General features: G+C 39.8%; 1 protein-coding gene across 2 annotated transcripts in view; it reads right to left on the bottom strand.

Moving 5' to 3' along the window:
* Positions 1-6,381: 6,381 nt before the first annotated feature.
* Positions 6,382-17,414, bottom strand: part of galnt13 (polypeptide N-acetylgalactosaminyltransferase 13) — a 36,205-nt gene continuing 25,172 nt past the window's right edge. The window contains exons 11-14 of one of the 2 annotated variants that reach the window (XM_068703651.1): positions 16,650-16,784; positions 16,320-16,349; positions 13,744-13,944; positions 9,009-9,082 (exon numbers count right to left, since the gene is read on the bottom strand). In XM_068703651.1, coding sequence (XP_068559752.1) covers positions 13,759-13,944; positions 16,320-16,349; positions 16,650-16,784 — 351 coding nt within the window. In that variant the 3' untranslated portion in view covers positions 9,009-9,082; positions 13,744-13,758. Of the gene's footprint in view, positions 9,083-13,743; positions 13,945-16,319; positions 16,350-16,649; positions 16,785-17,414 lie in introns of both variants that reach the window. The other variant, XM_068703642.1, reaches the window with a different exon arrangement.

Raw genomic sequence — 17,414 nt, 5'->3', positions numbered from 1 at the left:
TCCAAATGACCGATTGCATGGCAGCGCAGTGCAACGTTGATGTGCCTCCAAGTGTTGTCTGCTAGGCTCTGTGACTCAGCCCCCTTTGAGGGAGACAGACAGGAAAAGATTTCCCCGTCAGTCACCAGGCCGTCAGATTTGCCAGGTGAACATTAGCTACAGCTTTTGCAGGACTTTTATAATGAGTGCAGGGGGACACAGGTCATCCACCATGCATTCTGGCTCTCATTAGGAGGAAAAGGCTACTCACATATTTGTGGAGCAAAAACAAGGCTATTAGTTTAGACTGGCCAACAGTCAGCTCGTCATCACCAGCTCAAATTTTTTTAATTGCTGTTTTTCACAGATATACTCATTGAAACAAAAGTTTCCTCCACAACTCTTTGCAAAGTATCTGTCCTGCATGCACATTTAGATAAAGCAATTCATTTCAGGATACAGTGGGTGTTAAGACACAACATATCTGCATTACAGTCTTGTCTTAATGAGTTTTAAAGCCCCTGAAAACTTCACATCAAAACATTTCTCTGTAAATATGCATGACTTAATATGCAACAATCAAAGTTTAAAACAAACATCTATGGGTCTTATTTATTAAGACTTAAATTTAGCACCTCAACTTAAACTTAAAAATCATAGGTCATTTGCTTATTTGCTTCATCAGGACTGTATGTGATGACAGCGACCAAACAATCCACCAATTCAGATTCAAATGTTGCTAAATCCAGAGTGACCACGTATCGACCACGCATGAAAAGAAGTTGATTCAGAAAACATTTTTTCAGGGCTTTTAAGTTATACTACAGTAAAGTGTTTGTTACAGACATGGATTATCATCACGCACAATTTTTTTTCTTTTCAAACCAAGCTATTTTTATGTTTCAAAATCCTAAGATTCCATTTCTATGTTGACCAGTGATAGCCACAGAGACTATTACACACTATACCATGTCTGTATGATCAGCACAAGGGGGTGTATAGAAACCCTTATTTTAACAATGATTCAAACACTCCCAACCCCACAGAAACACTTTTCTAATTGTGCTCAACACATAGGCTTTGTCACTGACAGCTAAATACAAGAAAGAGGTTAAGGTCCGGGCTTGTTCCTGTCACACACCAGGAGGCAGCTGATGTGTAACACTGTGCACTAAATTGGAATATGCAGATTAGTTCTTATCTAATAGCGGTTGGATTTGGAAGAGCTGTACATTTTGCTTCTACAAAGAAAAACGTTTTTTTAGCATCATTCTCAGAAAACGACTGCTTTTTTCACAACGAAACACCATCTTCCATCAAAACTATTGACCAGTGTAGTGGACGTTGTTGGCCCCTCTTGCACCAGCACATGACAAACTTCCGTTAGTTAATGATGAGAAATACTTTGATGATCCTCTGTAACCCATTTCATAAAAATAGCCCGGGCAAAACCTGATGGGCGGGTGGGGATGGGATTGATTTATTAATCTAATCAGACCAATGTAGGACACCAGATGCATTTGTCCTCCTCTCCGAATCAGCTCAGATAGCACTTGAGGTCATCCTTCGAAAAGATCAGCCAATCACTTCAGACAATCTTCTGTAATTTTCCATCTTCCTTTATAATCTCCACAATCAGAGGCAGAGCAGGGAAACCGCCTCAGCTTTGACGATGCTTTGATGGATCTGTCCCCCCCCACACACACACAAATGCACAACTTCCTCCCTAAAATTTCTCTTGCCACTACAATATTGATTTTTGAATTTTAAGCAAACAATCTCCTTCCCATTGAAGACATGCACTACAATTTTCTCCCCGCAAAGATTATGTTGTAACAGGAGGATGCTGAAGCACTAACAGACTCTCCTCCATGCTTGGCATGTAATGTGAAGCCATGCGGTGGATAAGAAGAGCAGCATCTCTAAACCAGTGATTCCACGGGGTACAGCAATTGGGTCAAAATATGGAGCCTCCAAGGGACATATGAGATTGTCAGCATCTTGTGGTAATCAAAGGACATTACAGCTGTTTAACCACAGACTGAAGTCTCACTGGAGACAAAGTAGCATCTTGCAATGACAATGATACAGCCACACATAGTCATGTCAGATGAGGAATTATTCTAGACACAATCCTTAATAGGTACACTTAAAAAGTTTTGTTCTGGTGTGGGCTGTTGGTTTTTCTTTCCACAGCTGAAGCGAAGACCTTATTAGTTGTCGCTGTGGTCAAAAATAGCATCCAAACAGGAGCGTTTTGTGGAACAGCTCCTGGAGATCGATGATTGATTACTACACAATTACTGCTGAAAGCAGCAGGGCCCCTCCTCCTAATCACTGCTTTCGTCGCTAAAAGGAGATTATCACATAGAAGAAGCTTGTTAAAGGCACTTTCTCCCCTGCGAATCAATAAAAATTACACAAGAAATTGCAAGCATACATCAGAAATTTCTTGGTTGAATCCCTAGGCTGGTGCTGCATATTTAAAAACGAAACGAAAAAGTGTGTGGGTGTGTGCCTCTTGTGGCAGTAGATCTGACCCCCACTGAGATGCTGGCCTCAAACTATGTCTAATTAAAGCTGCTATTCAATGCCGGCGCTCTGGAACTTCATGTCCCCTGAACAATTAAGGGCAGGATTTCTTCTCTGGTCTCAAGTGAGAAGAAAAAGCAAATCCAGAGGGTTGATCATCCCCCCCCCCCCAGTCTGCCTCTGCCTATTATTGGATTCACTTAGTTGATGAAACCTCATATGTCGAGCATCGGGGGGCATGCAGACCAGAGACACTTGGAGAAATAGGATGGAAAATGTACAGCATTGGATTTGAAGTCAAGGCACGAAAGTGTTCTTGTCATGATGGTCTAATGGAAACAGGTTAGAGAGACAATCACGTAACCAAAAAGGCCCTTGAAAGTTGCCCTGGATAAGAGCATTAGCAAAATAGGTATAAGTGTGAGTTTTTGTTTAAGGTGTATAACAGCAGGGTGTTTTCACATTATCTAGATTCAACCTAAAATGCATGTTTCCCAAACATTCACATTATACTTACAGATACCCATAGGCTACTGTTTCTACTAAATTACTGGCATTTACCAAACACAAATTAGACTGCACAAATCACAGTCATTGTCTTGTGGTCATGACAACATGGCTGTATGCCTGCAGTGGTCCACTTTGCAAATGGCCTTTGAGGTGGCTTTGCTGTACTCATACCTCAATTCTGCTTTTGAATGATCCGACTGATCGAAAATATTATTCTCATCATCGGCTATACTTTCAGATTCCCTAGAGCTGTGGACAGGCTGCAGAGATCATAAGGCAGACACACACACACCCCTCCCCCAGAGTGCAATAATGGACTCTGTGCAACGATGGTTGTTTTTTACTGTTTTTTATTGTTTTACTTTTTTACTATATGTCATAATCATATATTGAGTATGGGTGAGATTATTTTATATGCTGCTAAACAGAACAGACTGTTTAAACAAAGTTTCGTTGTATAACATGTAATGACAAATAAAGAAATCTCATGTAATTTAATCTAATCTAAGTTTATCTACATTTTCAGTATTTCTGTCAGAGGCTCTGCTGCTTGAACCAGACACACATTGCAGTCAATGGTGGAGAGTGACTAAGAACATTTTACTAAAGTACTGTACAATTTTGAGGTTCTTGTACTTGAGTATTTCAATTGTATGCTACTTCATACTTCTACTCCACTTTCAGAGGGAAATATTTCACTTTTCACCGCAGTACATTTATCTGACTGGTGCAGTAACTATATCAATTTTCAAAGTAAAACTAAACATTAAAAACATAAATACAGTAGAAAACCCCCTTTTTTAAGTAGCGAGTACTTGGGATACAGATGTCTGTGAGTTGTCCAACAAAGGGTGATTTCCCCTCAACATTTTAAAATGCTTTTACTTAAATTAGGGTTTTGAGTATTTCTTCCACCACAGGTTGGAAACTTTCATAGCCTTTGGTATTCATTGATTTACTCTCAGTGATGCAGAATGTGGCCTCATAGGAAAATAATATTACTTGCAATTCCTAAACCTGCATGAGGTGAAAAGAAACGACTGTATGACTCTCTTACCTCAGGTGTCCCAATACCCTGTGAATGTTTTGGGGAGAACAACAGAAACACTATAAAATTGATAAAACAAATAGTTTGAGGAATAACTTAAAGGCTTTACTGAAAAATTAATGGAGGAATTATACAGCATGTCATATGGTTCTTAATATCTGGAGACCCGAGGTATTTGTTGAAAGATTAAAGACATAACCAGAATTATACTTTTCTTGAGCCCATGCTTTATATTTTTCTGTATCACTATACCACCTCTGTGGTGAGAAGCTCTGATTGTGTACTACTGTCGAGAGTCACAGTGAGCCACAGATACCCACAGATAAGGCCTCCATTAGGGCTGGTATTTTAAAGAATCTTACCCCTTAATGGACTCCCCTGGCCCAGCCACAGACCCACTATCTTATCCTCACAGGCCCAGTTAACCAGCCTGGGTTTGGCTTGCTACAGGTGTGAGACTGTCTGAAACCACAGTTGGTCCTCACAGGGCCCCTGCTGAGAGTGTGGTGAGGCGCTGATGTGTTGTCAGCTCCACAACAACAACTATTAATACCTCTGTAATGGCTACCTTGGAGAGGTTTACAAATATATATTTAAAGCCTAAGTGAAGGAAAAGAATAGAAGCAATATATATGCAGTGAGTTAAGAGTTATTAAAAAGGGAATACTTACAGTCCTGTACACTGCAAACTAATTTTCTGCATTTAGTAATCATTACCATAAACAAAACAACTTTTACAATATCTTAAAATAACCGCCATGATAATTTTAAAATATTGTAGTGTTAAAATGATTAAATGTCAAATTAGTTTGACACTTTAGGAAAGATTTTGAAGCTGATTAGCTTAGCTCAACATAAAGACTAGAATGTGTTGTTTTCACACTTTCACACTAAATGTGTTAATTAGTGATCTTTAGAGGTGCTAATATAATAAAATGTGTTACCTTACAACAGACTAGCTGTTAGCCCTCGTTTCCTGTCTTTATGCTAAGCTAAGTTAACCAGTCATGGCTTGTAGCTTCAGATGTGCAAGTGGTATGATCTTTTACTTAACTCTCTGCAAGAAAATGTAATTCCCCTCATGTCAAACAGGTTTTTTTTATCAATTAGACCATCGAGAGAAATTATTCAGGAAGTTTGGTCATTTTTCAAGCTAAAACATCAAACATTTGCTGTTTCCATGCTCTCAAAGGGAGATTTTATCACTGTAAACTGAATATCTTTGGGTTTTAGAGCGGGAGGATCAGAGGATCAGCGGTTCGCTCCCTGGCTCCTGCTCCGCTAGTCTCATGTCAATGTGTCCTTGAGCAATGTGTCCCCAAAAATTCCTCCCGTAGCTGTGCCTACGGTAGATAGATACTGAATTGTAAGTCACTTTGGATAAAAGCGTCTGCTAAATGACCGTAATGTAATGTAATCTCCACCTCCTCCTGCCCACATGTTATGTCTTTGGTTAAGACACTGAAGCCCATGTTCTTCCCGATGGTCAGGCCATCACCTTGCATGGAAGCTCCCTTCCATTGGTGTGTGTGGTCTGCAAAAACCTTGTAAAACAACATTTTATAGAATAAATCATTAATCAATTGATCAAAATAGTGAAGAATCCATCAATAATAAGTGTCATTTGAATCTTCCCTGTTCCCCACAACTGACCCAATAGCTCTCCTGTTTATGTGTCCCATTAAGGAAAAGGAATTCTGCCTCTCAGATTTGAACAAAGCCAGAGTCTCCTCGCTTACATGTACAGAACAACGCGCTGTGTGAAGAAGTACCTTAATCAGCTGACAATGGGCGGGCGCCTTTGCGGATACTGGACAAAGAGGAAGGAGGCACCCATTTCAATGTAGTTCTTCACACTGCTGTACTGAGGCTGCAGTTTCCCACCTTCAAAAGCCCACACACTGAAGCCTGGTAATGAGATGTACAGGGGTCTTAAAAGCTTCAAGAACAAGGTTTATTAAACAACTGATGCGTTAGTGTGATGTGTTTGCAGTCAAAGTTTGTTTTTTTTCTACAAAAAAGGTACAAACAGGTAACATCACTTTGCAACCAGTACATTGAAATATTACATTCCTATTTCAACACCATGCACTTTAGGATAATGAAAAACAATAACTGTGTGTGCGTAATATGAAAGAGTTGATTGAATTTGAGTCTGAATGCCAAGTAGGATTCAGTATTCAAGCAGCATTGATAGTATTTCCCCTATAGTTGCTCCCTCATGTACGCTCGCCTGAGGTCCTTAAGATGGTCGGAGAATTGGTTTCATGGGGCCGCTGATGATTTCCAAAACACACCGCAATTTCAAAATCCAAGGTAAGCACTGGTTTTTATTACCACGACTCCAAATAAAACAATGCATTACCTTGTGATCTTTTTACCATTCAGGAGTGTTCAAGTTTTACAGCATCTTAGAAAAATAATTGGTTCTGTATGTACAACAACAACAACAACAACGGTGATAGAAACATGTTAACAGCATTATGTACAATAACAGTGGTTGCCTGATCAACAATGTAGTGAAAAGTCACATTTGCATGTGTGATGGGTGAGTGTTGATATACTGACTTTACACTAACTAAATGTTTGATCAAGCATTAATATGACAGCGACATATTCATGAGATATCACGATTATTGAATATCAATATGCAGTTTTAGTTGTTTTTTTAAACTCAAAATGAAAAAAAAATTTAACATTCTTCTTTTTCAACACCAAAATAAATCAAACATTTTCTAAAAACCAATGAACCAAATACAAAACAACTTTCTAAAGGCACACGTAACTATTCTGTTCCAAGACATCGGGATTTCTCAAGATATCGGTAGCAGGAATCAGATACTTTAGTAATGATAACACAGTGCAGTTTAAGTATTTCAGAACACAGTTGTTATCATTTCGGGGAAAACTCTTACATTCATTCAAAATGAATTGTATCTACTCATAGAAGAGTCTTGATTAGTTGCTCCTTCCTTTCCTTTCCCACAGCCGCTTCTTTCATTCCACAAAAAAAACCTGTTTTTAAAAAACTTCCAAAGAGCTTTCTCAATTTTACATACTGCAATTCCTGTTCCTCTAATCTGGTTGGATTTTATAGCTGCACTCTTCTAATGTGTTTTAGATGATGGCTTGAAATCTTCAGGTTCATATTTTTTTTCTAACATTTTAAGAAATCCACCTTAACTAAAGCCCGACCAATAAATCGTCCGATATCAGCTTATCACAGATATCGTATTATCTGCCTATATGTAAGATGCGGTACAGAAGCGCCAAAGATATGTTTGAGGTATTTTAGAAACTAGTGCAGTGGTTGTTTAGAGCGGGATGATTGCTCGGTGCTGCTCGCTGCTCGCAGCGTTTTCAAGAAAGCTCATTGCTCGTTGACTCCAGTGAATACGATTTCAGTTCAGAGTAAATCCAGCGTTCAGCAGCAAATGTGAACCGCAGTCAATGAGCTGCGGGCTGTAAACCACTTGTTTATTCAAAGCTTATTAATATTGAACTTGTCGCGTGTCCAAATTGTACCAACTTCAACTCTGCACGTCTCTGGGTCCAGCAAAACACCCGCCAAGTTTGAAGTAGACCGGATGGATGGTTCTCGAGATATGCAGCAGCGGACACGGACACGGACACACACACACACACACACACACACACACACACACACACACACACACACACAGCCACAACAGATGCCACAAGTAGATTCAGACAGAGACTCCTTACTGTATAGTTAGATTGTGTGTCATTTACATAGTTTGTCTCACAGAGCACTTATAAGTAAACCTTGTAACTGCTTTGTTTATGTTCTTTAATAACCGAATTTGTCTTGACTTCTCTACTTATTTGGATTCTAAAAAACAAAAAAATGGGTCTTACAGGCGGCTTGAATCAGGTTGATAGTCAACATTATGTGAGCTTGTTAAAAAAAAAAATAACGAGTATGAAGTTCCTCAGTAAGCAGCGCATCATAGACATTGACGGCGCCTCACCGCCCCTAACATGTCAGTTGCCAGCTGCTATGGAAAACTCCCACCCAGAGCCTCCAAGCTTAGACACTGTTACTACAAATATGTCTGCAAAGTGTTCAATCCTCTTTTTAAAAAATGGAAAAATATACAGAATGTCATGAAATATCTAAATAGTTTCCTTGCACCAAAATTGAGAGCATTAAATTCCACTTTCACTTTAAAACCAATTATCAGTGCACATACGGTATGGTTATCAGAAACTTCTAACGCTCAAATATCAACATCGGTATCAGCCTCACAAATCCAGTATTAGTCGGGCTCTATTAATTAACAACATCACTTCCTGTTATGTGAAGGTAACTCAGACACTGATACGGAGAGAGGATGGGCGGTCTTAGAGATTGTACCGATAGCAGACACCAGTGCGCTGCAGGTACGCAGCACAATGAAGGTCATTTACAGTGCAGACCGTCGCAGAGATGTGCCTGGCAATATTCTTGTTATAGATGCACTTCTGTTTAATTGTTTGACAAGCAGCTAAGCGGCAGTCTGAGCAGCGCAGTGGATGCGCGGCCAGCAGAGTGCTTTGATTTCAATGTTCACCATGCACACGGACCTCGCACATTGTTCTCCCTGCTCGGACACGACGAGGTCCCCAAAGCCCCGGCTTGTCATGTCGCCTGAACAGCAGGTGCAGCTTCTGCTGAAGCCTGAGGCGAGCTGAAAAAGGAGTCGCCTCCATAATGGAAGATAAGCGGCTGCTGCCCAGATCTTTGTATTCACTGGCCAGGCTGTTACAGGAAGAGGTGTGCTGTGGGAAGAGCCACCTGGCGAGGTTGTGGAGAGCCAGGGCTGATTAGCATGAGGACAGAGCGGTGGGGGAGAGAGGTGAGGCCAGGGATCAGACGCTCAGGGTCATGTTACGGAGCAGCCACTGCTGAGCGCGGCTGCCGTTACAGTCTCTCAGGGTAGGGACCATCTTGTCCTCCTCGGACGGCATGTCCAAACACTGGTTGCTGTTCACATGCAGCAGGGTGAGCCGCTGGAGAGGGAAGGACGAAGACGCAGGCAATTAGATGTAAACACGGCACATCCTGACGTACAAACACAAATACTTACAATGTATTGTCTGTTTTGAGACTTATTTATTGTTGAAGCTTTTCAGTTATAATTCCCCTCTACCTGCCTCATTGACTGTACTTCTGGAGAAAGCTGAATCCACCTGGATGACTGAGATGAACCTTAACAGATGCACTTCCAAATATTGATCTCCCACATTTCACAAAAATACCTTTCGACCCAAGTAAATGGCCAGAGCTTGTAACTGGAGCTGGAGCAAGAAAAAAACAATAAGCACATCAAGGAAGCAGGATGTTCAAGTCGAGAAAAAGCTTGAGTCGTGCCCCTTATAGAACACGACGTGCGCCGAGGTTGCTCGGAAAACTGAGGCTATTGTTGGCGGGGAGACTGTTGTCATGGCCACTTTACAGGAATGTTTTTCTCTGTAAACGATTGCTGAGCACCAAAAGCATCACAATGTTTTAAAAATCAGACTAGCTGCACTATATTTTGGTCATTTTGGATACATAAAATGGGTTGATGTAACAAAAAAGGTTTGCTTGCAGCGCTGATACAACTGATAAGTGACACCTTAGTCTGCAGCTTGTGGTAGTTTTCTGTTGCTTCCGGCTCAGTGTTTTAGTTTGGAGTTTTAGTTAAGTGTTGGCAGCTTAATCCGGGGATAAAATGCCAGCAAACATTGTACACAGAGGTGCAGTCAGGTGGTGGGACAGTAGGAGGAGGCCAAATGTCCAAACAGCTTAAAAAGTTAACCACCTCTTGAAAAGCCTGACCAGAGATATCAGACCAATATGCTAATACACCTAATTATTAGCAAAACAGAAATTATGGGAAGTCACTGCTTCTCGCATTGTTAATAATGTTCACTTCACCGAAACAAAAGGTTAAAAGAAGATAACAATCAGGCATACTGTAGCATGTACCATGTCTTACTGGGACACTTTAACAGAACACAGCCATTATTTATGTTATGAGTATCACCTTCAGCTGATTGTCACACCAATTCTTCCTCCAACTGTTTCATCAATATAATTGATAGTTAATAAATAAGGGAATAACTGTCTCTGGTAATGGCAGTCATTTTCTTAAAGGTGGATTGAGATTTTAATGCTTCTGACCTCAAACAGTCCCGTTATTTTTTAGAGTTTCCTCTGATGTGTACCACCACGTCCTCTCAAATGGATCTGCTGCACCACTCCACACACTGTCCCGTCTCCCTAGTCAGTTGTCTGCCTGTTTATTCTTCTTCCAAACAAACCAGAAAAGTCAGAAGACAGAGCTTTGTTTAAAATGTCCAGACTGAAAAGACACACCTGTTGTGATGAACTCAAGCACCACATGAGCAAGTACCACAAAAATCTATGGCTATCTGCCACAAAGGCTCCAGAGATAGCACTCCCTGCTAACAACTGGAAGAGAGCGCTCAATGGCCTTGATTAACCGTTTATGTTCATTGTCTCAGAAGTAACGCATCCGCAATTTTGCTGCTCACTTCAGTTGCTTCTCTCGTCCTAATGATCCTAATGAAGTAGAGAAGTAGAGAAGCTGAAGTTGGTTGTTAAGGAGAAGCAGAAACACTGCTTAAGAAAACAATGGCAAGAAATAAACAGAGAATTATGTTAAAAATAAAATTGTAGATGCTATTAAGATTATGACTATCATTTTTTTAACATTCAAAGCTTCTATTGAGGGTTTTAAATTAAACTTTGAATGGCTCTCATAATATTCTATCACATCACTCAAATCAATGATCTTTGATCATAATCCTCAATTTAAATAAAGCAATGAATCAGTACAGTTCTTTTTTTTTTTAAATAAGTCGTCAGTGCGTTCCTCTCTTTGTGTGAGACAAGCGGGAGAGCAAACAGGTTTGGACAGCAGTGAAAATGTTGTTTTTGAAAGGTTAAAAAAACAACAAATATTTTGTTAGATAAAAACATGTTGGGAATTTTTGGAAGTAATAACATCTACCTGTTTTAAAAAACATTTAGTCTATTGGACTTTACAGCGCTCTGGAGGAAATGTTTGGATCACACATGTCGGAAACCCCACACAGCCACCACTGGAATCTCATAATACATAGCATAATACTAATAATAGTAATGTAGCCTGATCTTTCTCTGTAATTGTGCAGAAATACCATGTTTAAACAGAATGAATATACATGCAACAAAAAAAAAGTAACTGCATGACTAGAATTTGGATTTTAACGTTATGAATGAAGCTTTGAAATATTCAGTACAGCCCTAACAAAGAAACCTTTATGCATTGTAATGTTTCAAAAGTAAACTTGCAACATAAAGTATCACAAAAGAAGAGATAACCTTAGTTTCACCTGTCTGCACCATGTTATCTTGGGAGTCATTTAAACAGCAGTGCACATATAAAGGAACATCTATAAACACAGTATGCATGCAACATTAAAACATGAGCATTATTTATCTTGCGGTTGAGAAATAATTCTTCATTAAAACAAGATTGTGCTTTGACTGTTCACAGAGGATATTCAGACTAATGAGCACACAGAAACGCTCAGGCCATGTTTGATCTTAAGTTATAAAACACAAGGGCCTGACATTCCCTGCCTGGCTACGAAGAAGTGGGTGCACAAACACACACACACACACACACACACACACACACATCTTTCCTGAAGTACACACTGCGGACCGCCCTACAGGGCACATTTGTTCAAACAGAACAAGAACAAAGAGAGCTTGTGACGTTCGACCTTACACACCTGCCAAAAAACTAAAGAAAAAAAACAATAAGCTAGCTCAAGACTACAGAGACTTTACTGTTCTTGCTTTGTTAAAAAAATATATTTAAATTTTTAACAGCAGCTTGTTTTGTTTTTTATAGAAATGGCAAATGAGAAGTAATATAATCAGCAAGTATAAAGGCGTATTCGCACATGGAGCCTCTCCTAACTGGAGGTAGATCTAAACTGTCAATCATTAGAACCTGGCTTAGGCAATAATGAGAATAGTATTTTTCATTTCATTTCGTTCAAAGATCCAAACCTACTCTATTGGCAGAGATGACAGAAGAGGAGTATAATGGTGGAGGGTGGAAAAACCATTCCACATTTAATAAAAAATACTAGAAATGGTGAGGTCTTGTCCTTTGCTCGTAATTATTTCATGCCTCCTTTGGGGCAGAGAAAACTCCCGTCTCAGCCTCCGAGCAAACCAACTAGCATCTCCGGAGCAAGTCGCTGAGTGTGTGCACAGCTGAGACCGGCTAATTAAATGAGGACGGTTTCTAACCGCAAGTCCCGGTTGAGGAGCATTATCCTTTTGTCACCAAGAAGCGCAGTGAACTTGCTGAAAGGCACAAGAGTTCCTGTTTGGCGTGGTCTTGTGCTGACTCTGGTGATCTAGAAGGCTGGGCTGTTTTTTTTTTTTTTTTTTTGTGGGAAATACAAAAAGCAGCAGATTCCTTTTTTCTCAAGGCAGAGTCAGGCAACAGCCTCATTTGCTCTAATGGTGCTCTGCTCTTGTGTACTTGCTCTCCTCTGGTGCTGGCTATACCACGAGGACCTCTGAGTGTGAACAGCAAATCAGGCCATCTAACAGCAGGTCACTCTGCTGCCGCAACTCTGACACACACCAGCAGCCATGGGAGCTCCTTACCCAATTTACGATGCTTGCACACAAAAACTGTGGCATGCTACAGTGAAATTGCTCTTTAGTTTTTTGAGAGACACAACGGTACAGGACTCTGAGGTGCAAACAGCATATAACTCAGCAGAACGGAATGGGCTCTGGAGAAATTGACGGAGTGGAAAAAGCAGAAAAGCAACAACACTGAAATGGACAGAAATGCTGAGCCCAAAAAAAACCGTTCCTTACAAAAGTATGTAAATAAGCTGCAGGCCGAGTGGTGAAAAGCACTGATAATTGGGATTCATTGGATTTACAATATGTACGCGGCACACAGTGCACACAGCTGCTTCAGGCCAATAGGAGAGTGGCCTGAGAGGCCAGGGCCATGAAAGGCAGGTTCACAATGAAGGATCACTTCAAAAGAACTTGCAAACAATGGTAAGCCCATTTCAATTAGTCCTGCATGTAGATAATCAGCTAAAAATAACACGTCCTTCTGCATCTCGGGCATCATTCACCAGACGCTGGACAGCCGGTGGATTTTCACATCAAAATAAAATATTTATGCTGGAAAATAAATGTCAAATGAGATCTAATTTAGCATGAAGACTGGCTAAAGGTCTTGCAGATAGCATCTTATACACAGAACCATCTTGATGGGACATTTGTCATTGCTCCATGTGCCTCTGTCCCTGTCTTCATACGTTCCCCTCGAAAGGTCACCAGTAAAAGCTACTTAGTGCTTCCTAAAACAATTTGCATGCACATTCTGACTGATACCTGAAAGATCAACATCATAACAACAAGCTCTGCATTCATCAGCCCTCACTGACAAAAACAAGAAAATAAAAATAAAAAACAAGAGCTAAAAACAGCTACAAAAGGTGCCTACTGAAGGCCGAACAGGTCAAACTAATCTACTTCTAACAATGCTTATGACAAACTACATCACTACTGAGCAGCTAAAATGACCACCACCTTCTGCTCTCAGCCTAATTTGTGCTAACCTGCTCACCTCAGGCCCCACAGCTCACAGAAAATAATCAGTGGGGCTGAAGTAAAGGTGTCTAGCCACTTCCAGACGCGTGTAGTTGTGGAGGATCCAGGCCTGTATGGGACTTTTGTTACAGGGCTCGACTGTGGGGCCGTAGGAGCCGTCTTCCAGACGGCTGATGGTCAGACATGATTGGGTGATGATGTGGAGGAAGGTGTGCTTCTGCGGCGGGCCGGGATTGAAAGGGACAGATGGTAGTGAAGGTAAGTCCAAGAGTCATTAGTTATTGTTAAATAATCTGTTCTTCACAGCCAGGTTTTTACAGTTTAATAAGAGGTGATTTTTTTTCTTTTCAATGACAGTTCTACCTAAGTTGGACCTAATTTTTGCACACAGTCAGCGTTTATGAAAGACAAAGTTTTTAGTTAGACTTTAAATTCACAATATAAAACAACATATCTTAACACTGAGCCACATTTCACCATGGACAACTACCACATCAATAATTGATAGAAACACATTTAAACAATGTATTTATATATCTGTACAATACAGATAATAATAATTAAAACATATTTTTTCATATACTAAAAAGGATTAGATAGGCAATGCACAGCATTTTGTTTAGCATTGGTTAGTGGTTTTGGATTCACACCCTTTTTGAACTTTTTTTTTGAAGATATCACCTATTTTTGTAGAATTAAAATTACATTTATTTTTGTATTGAATGAATTTCGACAATTTTTGATTTGACTAAATCTATTTTCTTCCTCTTTTGATTGGTTGATACAAACTGTGGCTTTGGTTCTTACCACATCAGAGCTATTGTAATAACGAGTTTCCAATTTGTAAATGGCATAAAGACAACCCAAATGTAATGAAAATGGTGTTATATCATCAATGCACAGAATGCTTGCAAGGTGTTAACATGAGAATCTTACTCATCTCTACATATTTTACATGAAGCCGATATTAGTATAGAGTTGTTGTTGTTTCATATATTGTCTCTAATAAACTCAGTGCTGTCAGAGTGCTGGTGTTCAAAGTCTTACATTTTGGCAGCTGACTTATTTTGTGGATGACACAAACTGACAGCTCTCATTTGGTTAAAAAATACAGTAATGAAAACGCAAAACTTCACATGTACCAAAGTAAAAAGCAGAGTGGGATAAAATAACTTAAACTCTCTGTGTGAGTAAGAGCCCCTACTCAATCCTTTTGACTACCTCTAACTGGTATATTCACCTGTGATTGTTGGACAAAGCAGAGTGAACACATTATTATTTTTGAGCTGAAACAGTAGAGCAGGTGAAGAAGAGGGAAGGCTGTCTGTCACGGTTGTGAACGACTACATCAGGAATATGGAGAAGTTCAGGTATTCCTGTGAAAGTGAAACTGATGAGCAGATGAAAAGTTAATGGTACTGTAGTCACCCAGGTTTCGGTCCCTGTCCATCACACTTGGGCTTAAAATAAACTTGGCCACTGTCAGCTGTGAAACCCCGAATGTTTCTTACAACAGAGACCAGTCCTCTTAGTTTATGAATTATTCAGCTTTTTTCCCATATTAAGAATGCACCCAGAGAACAAAGTGTAATGAAAGGATTTCTCCTAGGGTTTGTTCGCTGCTTGATGGAAAGGCCTCCCGGCTTCCTCTCCTTGTCATATCTACAGTCAGCGATAGGACATCTCAATCACTGAGAGATAACACTGTATTCAGAGTAGTTTTTTCTAACCGTCTCCCAGCGGTTTAAAAGAAAACACATAAATTGTTAATATAAAAGATCCTTTTTGTGTTGTATAATCCATAATGTGCTTTCAGTTCTGAGTCAGCAGGCCTTGAGGAGAATATTTTTGTTGTCCTAGAGGATTCAAAATGTCTCTATGCGACATCTGTTTCTGTGTTTCAATGAATAATGTCATTGTAAGAATATTAAAGCTTGCATAACCAGGAATATTAAGTAAAATTAACCTATTCAGTTTTTTGGCTTTGTCGGTCATATCATCTTTGTTTTCATTTTGGTGCTACTATAAATAAACAATGAGTCACTCACACATTGATATGTTGCGTAAATACAGTGGTGTCTTGCCAGAGTGCATCTTCCAGGCCATAAGGTCTGTAATGTCCCACACGACATTGCAGAATGCATTGGGATTAGGTTTTTTTTTCAAACTGGCAGGTTGTTTCTAAAATGTTGTACACCCAAGTTATTTCAATTATATGGTAGATTAAATAGCAGAAACAGCACCACAAAATACACCCTCCAGAATGACCATACAGTTGAATCAACACGTCTTATATTATTTTTACAGAAATGTTGTGTTAGACTGCATTTGTTTTAGATAAATGTACTGCGGTGCATTTTCTTTGCTGACCTTTTTGGTAATGAATAAATAAATAGAATTAATTTTAAATAAAACATCCGGCTCAAAATCCATTTTAAAGATTCAACTTCAATCCTCTGTCCAAAAATGAATAAACCATAAATCATCTACTCTACTGACACTTACACAGAGATCTGGGGTAAATCACAACACTGGAATCACAGGACTCAAACTATGGAGCAATATTCAGGGGCAATGACTTGAACAGCTTACCTCAAAATCATATTGCCACTTGCCAACATACTAAGTGAAAGGAGAGAACATGAGAGGAGAGACACAGATGCCGGGGTGAAGAAAGCAACTTCTGTGCAGCTAAAATAAACTGATACACAGCACCATCTGGTGGCAGCAAACCGGTACTGCTTTTCCCACTTAGTGCGTGCTACCCAAATCCTCCCCAATGGCACAAACAGCAAACCAATCAATCAGCATTTCAACAAAGTCATTTTTCAAAACATCAGGCATCAGGAAGCAGAGAATGTCCATCTGCAATAGCAGCCTGGTTATGGATTATTTGGCTGCTACGGGGAATATGAATCCTACCTCGGCGTCGTACTCGAACATCTGATTGCCCTTCATGTGGTGACACTTGAGCATGACGACGGGTCCGTTGAGGCGGGAGACGTCCAGACAGAGGTCGTCTGTCCTAATTTCTTTATCCGCCGTGTAAGAGAACACCTGGAAAACCAGATGTCTCTCTCAGAAGATGAAACATCAACATCATCGCTAGAAGTGTGTATAATCAATGTGCTGTAAAGTGTCTTTGATGAGAGGATATGGGAATGAGTTGCACATACTTATTTGTGATTATATTTAGATTTACAGCCCTCGTGGTTTTTGTGGTGCCAAGCCCAATTTAGATTTTATGTACTGTCTAAAATGAGTAGAGTTTTAGTGCCATCTACTCCCTTTACCATGTTTTTCTGTTATCTCAGGGTTACATTGAGATTGTGTCTCATGTAGTGCAGCTACACACAATGATCCATAACAATCATTAGACCAAAGTACAATCAAATTCTTGGCACTTCACAATGACCCACAGCATGGAGCCAAATCAACAAAGGACTTTTGAGACGACAAAGAAAAACTTGGCAAAAACCCCAACTTGAATTTAAATTGAAAATCTGTGGATTGACTTAAAAACTTGGCAATTCACACACACTTTGCATCCAACCTGATTGAGCTCAAGCTTTCGAGCGAAGACAAAATCCTAAAGCTCATGTATCCAGGATAAAGATGTATAAAAGGCTCGGCTTGTTTAATGTTAATCTAAAAGAGATTTATTCTACATTCCACTGACAAGAAAAT

This window comes from Cebidichthys violaceus, unplaced genomic scaffold (assembly GCF_023349555.1).
Source record: "Cebidichthys violaceus isolate CVI_PGR_0920_01 unplaced genomic scaffold, fCebVio1.0.p SCAF_11, whole genome shotgun sequence".
NCBI lineage: Eukaryota > Metazoa > Chordata > Actinopteri > Perciformes > Stichaeidae > Cebidichthys > Cebidichthys violaceus.
This window is presented reverse-complemented; position numbering and strand designations above follow the sequence as displayed.